General features: G+C 32.9%; 1 protein-coding gene across 1 annotated transcript; it reads right to left on the bottom strand.

Annotated features, from left to right (window-relative positions):
* Positions 1-7,792: 7,792 nt before the first annotated feature.
* Positions 7,793-8,311, bottom strand: LOC131063068 (brassinosteroid-responsive RING protein 1-like). Its single transcript, XM_057996842.1, has one exon. The coding sequence runs from the start codon at positions 8,309-8,311 to the stop codon at positions 7,793-7,795; it is 519 nt and encodes a 172-aa protein (XP_057852825.1).
* Between the last annotated feature and the right edge of the window lie 2,835 nt (positions 8,312-11,146).

Raw genomic sequence — 11,146 nt, 5'->3', positions numbered from 1 at the left:
TTTTCTTGGAGGGCATTTATCAATGTCAACGTAGGCAAAGAAAATTGCAGTGTCTTTGAGTCTAGACTTCTCACTAGCAATAGCACTAGCCATAGATTCATTTGGAGAAATGGAGAAAGAAGTGGAGCCATCCCCAGGGTTCTTACCTTCTAGATTGGCTCCATCGCTCCCGTCCATTGCCACGAACCTCGCATCTTGCGCCACCGAACCAGCACTCCTACCAGCGACCTCGCAGAAGGACTGTTTGGACAGAGTGGAAGGCAGGGGACCAAGCGGCAGGGGAGAAACTTGGGGCGAGCCATCCATCTCAACCTCCATAAAGGTCAAGCACGTTCGACCAAGGGGAGAATTAAATGCACGCAGAAAGCAAAAATAAATGCAGCAAAAGAAGAAAACTAAAGGAAGGACACTCAAACCCTGCGGAGGAGGGAGATCTCCTCAAACGGCTGCCACCTCAGGGAGTTTCAATCCACATAAGCCAAAAGTTCCAAAAATAATTATTTTGATTATAATAATCTTAACTAGTAATTATTTGTTAAAATTTTTAAATAATTATAAATCAAAAAATTACTTTTTTAGCTAAGTTTATAATTTAATTTATTAAAATACTTATAATGATAAATTGTAATAAATTTAAATTAAAAAGTTAAAATTATATCTTATATAAATCTATTTATTTAAAAATATAATATTAACTTATTAATTATTTTTTTAAAATACAAAATTATATCTTGTAAATACTTTTTGATTACACTGGTTTTGTAATAGTCCGTTTTTTCCCTTATATGCAATATAAAAAAAATACAAAATTATTACATTTATATTTATAATTATGTAACCATATTTAATATGATTATGTTATTTAATTTTTTGTGTGTTATGTTATTTACTTCATACCTACTAGTAATAAAATTTATTATGTTATTTACTTTTCCCACTTTTTTGTATTAGTATAAGTTGCACATTTTAATTTATTGATATTTTAAAACCTAGAAAATTTGCTTAAACATTTGTTTAATAGTGGGACTGTGAAATTTTTTCTATAAGAATACTAATTTATTGTTAGAAATATATTAATATTATATTATTAATTTATTTATTTTTTATATTATATATATGTGTTTATTTATTTATATAAAGTTTAAATATTCGTTATATATTTGGTGGATGTGTAAAGTAAATTTGATAAGAAAATTTAAACATGCTAAACATTATTTTAACATACAGTTTGCAAAACGAAAAAATCATAATTTTAATTGGTAGAGAAACATTTAAATAATAACCAAAAAATCATAATTTTAATTGGTGGAGAAACATTTAAAGAATAACCAGTTAACAAAAACAATGACAACCCATTACATATTAGCTTAAGAGAATCTCATCCCCCATTACATATTAAACAAGAGCTCTGATGGAGCTGGAGTCCCTGCCTTTTGCAGGGAATGAAAGATTTGTTCTTTGTTTAAATCAAAGTGATTTGAAATTGATTTGTCATATCCAGAATCTTAAGAAATAGATTTATGGAAAATTAGCAAATCAAATTATATACAAACAGAAAATGTAAAAAATAGGCTAAGAAGCAAGGTTGTGCCTCTTAATAGACATCCAAATCTTTAAAATATTAATAATTATTTTAATAGTATATCTAATTGCACAGATTTTGTCATGAAGTCAATAATGACGATTAAATTTCTATTTTAGAAAGACTATAAATTTATAAACAAAATAAAACCTTGTGTAACTAAGTACTATTTCATTCAACTTATTTGAACCATGCATATCTCTTTATATATCTATTATCATTAACGGACAAGTTACAATATTAGAAATAGTTACAATCATGGTAACCATGTTCATGAAAAATATAAGATTTAGGAAGTTAAAAAAACATGAAATACATTTGAGTTATATAAAAAGTTAATTTTTTTAGGAAGAAATTATAGATCTTTTTAAGCATCTATGCTTAAAACTTATAGTTTGTAAAGGTAATTCTTGTATTTAGTTTGTTAAGGTGTGAAATCTGAATATGTTTCTATTCATATTTTAACTTGCAAAATGTTTTAATCAGAATTTTCTGATGTAAAAGCATTTATAAGATTCGAAAAATTCAGGGCATGGTTCTAGAGCATAAACATTAAAATACAACCACATCTCATAGTGATGAAATTAATTGTAGCTCTAAACAAAAAGAGAGCAGGACCTATAGAAGTACACAAAATGCAAACTATGTTCTTCATGGTCATGAAGAGAATAGTTATTTTACAAATAAAAAGAAATCTTGCAACAACATGTAATCATAAAATTAGTGTAAAATTGATTCTCATTGTCACTAAATTGAACTAAAATTTAGAATACAACAGTCAATTTAGTATACAATAGTTCAAATTTTAGTGGATAGAATCCAAAGTCTAGAAAATCTAATAATGGAATTCATCTCAATCCATTGAAATCAATAATCCTACCCTAAATTGAGACAAGAAATTTTGCAAGGAACAAACTAGAGAATATTCCTTACTCAACACCAGAAAACAATTTAGAAACATCCACAAGTTACCAAGGAAAATTAGGAGGAAAAACATGATAAAAAAATTTAAAATAATTTATGAGACAAGATAGTTTGTTACAAACAAAACATCTGAAGTATGCCAAATATGCCCAAATTTCAACTTTGGTATATCTTCTGACATCAATTAAGCTTTTAGTTCAAACCTTAGGATTTTGTAGAATTTAAGCGTATCACACTGCGTAATTTCAAACATCCCGTGAATTTTAATATTAAATAGTAAATTTACACTATTGTGAATGTAAAGAGAAGTAATAACAATAGAAGCCAGGAGAGGTGCAACTCTTGATTCTCCATTTTGATTATTTGATTGTAGAAATAAAGCACAAAGAAGGCCTAGCAAAATGCAGTAAACCTTAAAATGGAAAGAATAAAGCCAGATGCACTAGTAAAACTAAGATAATGCACAAAAGAGAAATAAAGTCAACTATTTATATGAATATTATCAAAATCTTACAATAAAAAATGGAAATTAAAATTTAGCTCCCTATATGAATACCAATAGAATTTGATTGCCAAAAATGTAGAGCAAAAATAAGTCCAAGCTGGAAGATTTTTTAATATTACAACTAGAGAAAAGTAACTTGGATTGCATTAATTGGAAAGCTAGATGGAATCCCATATGAAGCATTCTTTTAAAAATATATGCCCATCAGGCCAAGTAGGAGGATTATTCAGAAGGTGCTCACATAGGCCACCTTAGAAATGTTGAACCCCACAGATACAAGCCATGGCATACACTGATGATCTCAAGGTTATGCGTACTTGTACATAATTTTTCAATTTCCAGCAAATAATAGTTCTAATCCATAATTTTGAGAAATTTTGACAATAGCATTAGTTAGTGTAAATAGCTTACATCCAAATGGTGTTTAATATTCCATCCACCTCCTACGACTTGAATTTGGTCAAATATGAGGTTGCCTAGTTCGATTCTTAGCTAAAATTAAAGAAAAATTTGAATTTATGTTGCTACTCTTAGCATATGCGAGCTCAACAACAAGAGTAGAAGGGTGGTTTTGTTTCATTCCATGCATCAAAGAGATTGAAGTCATATCAACTGTATTTTGTCTTCCTACACAATAGATAACCAATGGCAAATTTTGTGATTTGTTTTCCCTACTAGGAATGAACAACAAATCAGACTATCTAAGAGTGGCATAAAAGTATATTGCAAACTATCATTCATAGTATTTTTGTGACTAATGATATCATCACACCAGAGCTTGTTTGAACTTCGAATCCATTTAAGTAAAAAATAGCCAGAGGAATGTAGTACTCTGCTTAATGCAGATTTATAGATAAACAAAAATTAGCAATATGTGAACCTTCATAAAAGATATTAAAAATTCATCTAAATGACTTCTAAGAATTCTCTAAGAAACATTTGTTTCTAAAAATCCTTTAGCTAATACTTGGGCATCATCTCAATATTTTTGAAGATAAATTTTCAATAATTTCTAATATACGAATAAATCGTATATGCATGAGAAATCCTTCGATCATGATTTAAGCATCATCTCAGCACCTTTCATGGAGCATGTTGTAGTAAATTAGAAGATAATTAAAAAAAATCTGTCATTGAAGCAAGTATCGAATATCTTCTAAAATTTTAAAGGTAGAATGAATTATATTTAAAGAAAAAATTCAAAAAGAATTAGTAGACACCCTCAAACAATCTTATGAAAAATTTAGGAATCGCTAAGTAAAATAATTCAGTTAATATAAAAAAAAGGTCAAAAAAAAAGAATTTGAGCATATCCTTAACAAAACTTGTGCAAGTTCAAAAAAATTAACAGTCTTGTGACAAATCTTTTAAGAAATACAAAATTAAAAAGAATCATTTTGAATAAGAATATGAACATATCCTTAAGCAAGCTCCTAACATAATTGTTGAATCAGTGTACATTTGAGTTCATCATGTATTACTTGTTTTACCTGTTTGTATGTTCCTTGCTAATATTTCTAGATTTTTGTTTACAAACAAGATGCGTTTCTTCATTCTTCCTTATCAGCGAGCTATCGGAGTTTCATTTAAATGCTTGTAAGAGTGTGAAAGAGGGAAAATAAAATCTTTAAAAATCATAATGAGTTTATCTATGATGCTCAGTACTGAAGATCTTATGTCTTCCATTTTCCAAAGTGACTTGGACATAAAAGGCAACTTGCTATAAAGTGATTTTTGTAGCCATTACACTTTTCTTATCTGTTCATAGAACTGAAAGTAATCTTCTACTAAAAATTCACTATTAAAAGTGTGTAGTTTACTTGCTGAAAAGGAGAATGTTGCTTGTGAAGGAAAAAAAAAATTCCAGGGTGCATGTTGCATTCTTCAGCATTTCAATTGTGGTTTTCTCATTGAACAGGGTGAGAAAATTTATCATACTTCTATTACTGAGTACAATGTCTTTGTATTTTGGAGAAACTCCAGCAATATTGCCTAAACTCTACGCAACTTGTAGTGCATAGTAATACACACAATATAAACTTAAAGAGAATGAGATTCATAACACAATAAAAAATTGTAACCACGAAAAACATTATCTATTACTTGCTCATGATGCTCATCGTTATGATTACTAAGAAGCTCAGCAAACAGAGGAACCGCACCATTGTCGAATACAACAATTGTTTGTTCTGAAGTCCCGAATACAATATTTGTTAAAACCCAAATTGTTTCAAACTGCAATAGAAAAAAATAGAGTCTGGTGTTGAAATAGGAACAAGAACATTAAGACTGACAACATCTGACTCTACATAGGAATTGCCTAAATTGTTAAATTAAACAATAACCCAAAAGTAGAATAACCAAATGCTTTGGATTGAAAATCCTAAGCCATTAAATTGATGGTTTTTCTGCAATACCCATCATTAAAAGACTGCAAAACAGGTCGATTTGTATTTCTATGTTAGCAATAACATTTTTATTTCTTAAAAAATTGAACCAGGATCCTTGTAGAGCAAATCAAGCTCTACGAAACCATGTCCTAACTTGGATCTTTTGGTAAGAAATGAAAACACCAATCGGGCCACGAGAACTCATTAATCACGTGTCCTGATAAGTGAGGAGGATGGACTAGACGTGGTTGGAGTTTGACAATGGGTAGAGTTGGAAAATCAGCACTTGTCATAGCCCTTTATTGGCATCCTAAAATCGAAGGTACGAAAAGCTTATGCTATGTTTTTGGTTTCTACCATTTCAAGTGCATAAATCCAGCCAAAAAAATCGTATCATTCTTAAAAATATTGGCTTAAAACTATTTTGTTATGGGAAAAAATATCTCACGTGTGGAAATCCCTGTTGAAAAGCATCAATTTGCATCAAACACATGTATTTGGAAATTTGCAAGTAGAACTAGAGAATCTAATCCTGGATTAATTTTAGGTATAAATCATGAATAATGCATATCAAATTCTCCTTAAAACCCTATAATATGTCCGAGAAAGTTGCAGATCAACTATAGCCACAGATTTGTGAAGGGCAAATGTTTTTAAAATATTTCGGGAAAAGGTCCATGACAAAGCCTGGCAAAGCATTTGTAATGGAAAATCACCTTAATCTTAAACTACGAGAGTAAATTTCTTTTGATGGGGTTTTAGTTTTCTTTGTGCAGAAAATAGTATATGTATGCCAATTTCATGTTCAAACTTTACAATTTTGACAGAAACCTACTAAATAAGCATTCCGTATTGTAGCATCACTCACAGTGTGAAATCTTTTATCTTAATATATGACCCCATTTTCTTTCAAAAATCATGCTTGATTTATGATAAGCCTTTGCTAGAAGCCTTCATTTAGCCCTAGAGACATTGATTTTGTGTTGCATTGTTATCTTACATGTACTGTTACACCATTTGCAGTAAAATCAATTGTTTCACATAGACAATTATAACATAAAAAATCTTCTAGAATAATAACTGTGTAGATTATTTTTCAATCGACTTTTCCAACTGTTTGGAAGGTGTTATTTGTTATTTAATAGAAAGTGATGTCAAATTACTGAAAATGCTTGTCCAAATACAGCAAAATATTTGAACAAAAATGCATGTAATCAGATAGCAGCGGGTAGCAAAATTTTTCATACCCGTCAAGGATTCAGCATTCATAAATCTCTGCAGAAGCCCATCGAATATGCCCCTGAAATCAACGAGAATGTGGAAAAGCAGATAAGCAAACTTGACCTCTAAGAAAACTACTGATGGAAGGTTCAAGAGAAAGCATTTAATAGGCACTCAATACAATTATTCTGGACCGTACTCAATGAACACTCAACACTGCATTCCAGCTATGATCTGTCAGAATTCTATTAAATATGGGTGAGCCAATCAAACACGAATTAGCAAGCTGTTTATTTATCGATGATTTGATTTTTTCTAAAAATTCATTTAAAACCCCAGGAAAATTTCAATGGCCAATCAGAAAATATAAAAAATAATAATAAAAAAAAATTAATAGAAATATGAACATCAAACTATTCTTTATATTGTTTCAAAAAAATTGCCAATGCACAAATTAATTGCAATCGGTGGCACTGAAAACATTAGTCTCCTGCCTTATAAGGCAGGGACTAACAACTATTATTTTTAGCATTAACTTATTCTTAAAATGTAATTCAACTATTTTATTTGACATCAAGTATTATAAATAAAAAGATATAAGATCAATAACTTCTTAAAATCTATGAACTTAAAAGATCAAGCTTATTGGTTACCATCAATCCAAAGAACCACTTTTAAAACATTTGAAAAAAGTTCCAACTGAAATATTTTAGAAAATTCAGTCTACAAAACCAGAACAATAAAACTAATCAAAATACAACTTCTAAAATATAGCGTACATTCAATTATATAAGATGACAACTAAGTGGAACGAAAAAATATCAAAATATTGATACTCAAACTAAATTGCAGCTTGAGTTTATGAAGGTAGACATGATATAGAGGAAAAATAATTATCCTTTACGGATCAAGGAATTAAGCCTTTCAGTACACCTCTTAAAGGGATTTTAGCGATCTTTAAATCGAACAGATGAAAGAAAAGAAGGAAAAGCCTATCTAAAACATTTGACCGTGGTCAAATGCAAACAACAATATTTCAATCCACATTGTGCCATCTGTGCTGGACCAAGAAAATTCCTTTTAACTTATGTGTTGTGCTCAGACAATAGGCTGTATAAACCCATCATTTATATCAATTCATCTGTATCAAGCCCATATTCAATTTCTGTGCTAATATGAATTGACCAAATCTCCAGATTCGAATAGAAAGGAGATCCAATCTTTATCGCTGCGATCTTGGCTTTGATGAAGTATTTCTGTTTGTACAATCAGAGGACATCTGCGGAGAGGGCATGTAAGCTGAAGGTGATCAATCCACTTATCCAAACAATTCCTATGAAATATGTGAGAGCAATTACAAAGCTCCCGAATTTCATCAGCTCTCTCCAACGAGCTCAAGCAAACAGCACACATAACTTCCTCATCTATCTCACTACAACTGTCTGCAAAACTCTGAAATTTGATGACAGGCAATTTATTTCTAACCATGTCACCATCTGATGGCAACGAAAGGGCAGAAGGGATTTCTTGGAATTCTCTCTGCCCATTTCTTTCATAGCGTAGTGGATCGCTAAGCCCAACAAAATAAAGAAGATAGCACATTGCACTGTCTGTACAAGCAAACACAAATGCTAAGCTACGCAGCAATCTTCCAATAAGAAAACCAAGGTGGCCTGCAGAAAATCCCATGGCTTAGCAAAAACCGTAGACTCAAATCCAATGTACAAATTCCAGTGCTTTGTCTACACTAGAAGGTGGGATATTTTTAGTTCAAATTGTGCCTTGGCCAGCGAATCCCTAAGAAGGAGATTATTGTGGAGGAAGACTTTGAAGACCTAATTCTCAGGGTAAGTGAAAAACCCTAAAATCTACGTTAATCCCTTGAACCATCAAATTTATTGCAGATATAAGGGACTGTAAAGATTGGAATTGAAATGGTCTTTGTAAGTTTAGAGAAGTCAATGGAGTGGTTTTGTTAGCCAACTCACTGTTGTCAGTTATGAATATCCATGGTGGGAAGTAGCGACTATTATTTTATTGAATGTATTTTTGAACCAAAGAATGAAGACGGATTGTAATGCAACTAGCCGACCACTTTCCATAGTTTTTGATCAAATCTTGCACGTCTCGACCTTAAAAATGCAGCCCGTTCCTTGAAGTTATCTGTAGCTTAGATATATTAGAAGCAATCTACATGAAAGGGAGTTTAAACTCGGTTTTAAGGGCTTCTCAAGTTTCTTTGGGTGCACAGATTCAACGAGATACTAAGGAAGCAATGACTCAGACATAGACATGTGATTTTCTACAAAAGCAGAGAGTCATGTGAGTAAAATAAATAGTGTACCTCTATGTTGACTAAAGAAGGCTCAAATTTGAGCATGACTTTATACGCAGATATGAAATAACTAGTCAACTGAATTGAATAAGAATCTCGTTCCTCTAATGGCTCACGAGAACGCAATAATAGGTTGTGGACCCGAGGTTTAATAAATCATGGCTTACCAACACTAATACATTTGGTTTAAAATTCGGACGAAGGTTTTCGACGGAGAAGGCATATTGTGACCAAATTTGATTTTTTTTTGAAAAAATGCTCGCATTCGATGGAATTCTGACGGTAATTCAACATTTTGTTTTGACAGAGAAGGAATTGGCAATGAAATTTGTGTTTTTTTAAAAAAGTGCCCATGTTCATCGAAATTCCGACAACCGGGGGCATTATTTAGAAAAAAAAAAAAAAACCAAGTCATTTGATAAACATTAATCCCGTCTCTTCGTCCCGTCGACCTCTATCATATTCACAAAAAAATTGGGCATTATAAGGAGGGAAACGGTTCTGGATTGTGGTGCCACCAAGATCCGGTTGAAGAAAAAAGGTAGGGTAATCAACCAATTCATTCACAGGATGTTTTCTTGAAGAAAAAATCGTTATGTTTGTGACAATGTGTTGTATTTACTTTATATAGTGATGAAATTGTTTGATTTTTACATAGGAGGTTCCATTTGTGTTGGTTGATGATCAAGTTTTATCTTTATGGAACCAACATCTAGGAGTTTCTTGAGTTCTGTTTTGACTAGCACTGTAATCTGAGGATGCATTTTACGAAGCTTTTGCTTGACAGGTTTGGCTCCTTCTGCTACGGTGAGGTGATGCATGACTAAATCAGGATCAAGCCTAGGCATGTTTGCATATGACCATGCAAAGTTGATCTGACGCTTCTGGAAGAACTCTATAAACTTAGGCTGTTCCTCTGGAGTGAGAAGAGATGCCAGATGTACGAGGTGAGGATTTTCAGCAGTCCCCACATTGTATTCTTTGGTTTCCTCAATGAGAATCGTTGATCGTTCCTGTTGTGTACTATCAGGGAGAATGTCAAACCCTTCATCCTCAGGCGCCTCAGAGAGGTTTTCACCATTGGATACGCTCTTTCTTTTTACTTTTGTTGAATCAAACAGTGCCACAGTGTGGTTTTCACTGGAAGATCCATGTTTTATTGTTATATTTTTGCAGCTGAAAGGTTTGGCATCTGCCCCGAAGTATGCTGCGCTATTAAGTTCAATGGCAAATCCAACTTTGTGATCCCCACTTGGTAGATTATCTCTTAATTCCAAAAAGTCAATGATGGCCTCATCGTTTTGGAAGAGGTCAAGACATGGGGGATTTGGTTGGTTCCATTCGATGAGTTCAGGGTGGATAATGGGCATTACTTCATCGATTAGGTTAAGTGCGTTAGATGTATTAGTGAGTGTTAAGACGTTATGGTGAAGGTCGTTGATGGTACTCTCCCTGTCAGAATCAGGCGTAGGATGAGACGTAGGGTTTGTGGAAGATGTTTCCAGTTCAGGAACCCAAGTGGTCTTTATCTGTGCTTCTTCGTAAACAGGGATGCCTTTACATGGTGGAGGTGGTGATGTGTCTTCCTCATCTGAAGTGTTAAGTTGTACAGAATCAAATTCCTACTCATGTGAGTCAGTCTTTGAGTCACTTTCCAGCATTCGATTACTATACCATACTGGGATGTTTTTTGAGTTAAACACTACAGGTGTGATTGGTTGATGTACCTTTGTAGTGATCGGTGCTACAGGAAGTTTGATGGGGATAAAAGAATCTGGCATAGGAAGTATCGGCAGTGTTGACTCAGTGGCTTCTGCGGGAACTACTGGTACCATAGATGCTGCTGTGGGTTCTGATATAGTTGCTGCTACTGATGGGATTATGGGTTCGATTGGTGGGATGATTGGCATTAGTGGGATTACTGGTTTGATTGGTGGGATGATTGGTATTGTAGATGGTTGTGTTGGAGTTGTGAGCCTCGATGGGGCAGTCAGGATGGTGCTTGAGGCTGCTTTGATTATGAAAGGTGTCCTCTTTGCAGTAGGTGGACAAAATGGTTTGTTGGGTTTTCCTTTGAATCTGAGCTTAGGAAAGATCTCTTTTTCAAAACCGAGGCCTGTGTTACCTTTGGGCTTGAATTCCGGTAGCAGAGGTTCATGTCGTCCTTGTTTGCAATATCCCAAAGCACT

This window comes from Cryptomeria japonica, chromosome 11 (assembly GCF_030272615.1).
Source record: "Cryptomeria japonica chromosome 11, Sugi_1.0, whole genome shotgun sequence".
Classification (NCBI taxonomy): domain Eukaryota; kingdom Viridiplantae; phylum Streptophyta; class Pinopsida; order Cupressales; family Cupressaceae; genus Cryptomeria; species Cryptomeria japonica.
Note: the sequence above shows the minus strand (reverse complement) of the source record. Positions and strands in the feature narration are given on the sequence as shown.

What these genes read in the sequence shown, in the direction of transcription:
- LOC131063068 (XM_057996842.1), bottom strand. Translation starts at nt 8,311, where the DNA reads ATGGGATTTTCTGCAGGCCACCTTGGTTTTCTTATTGGAAGATTGCTG.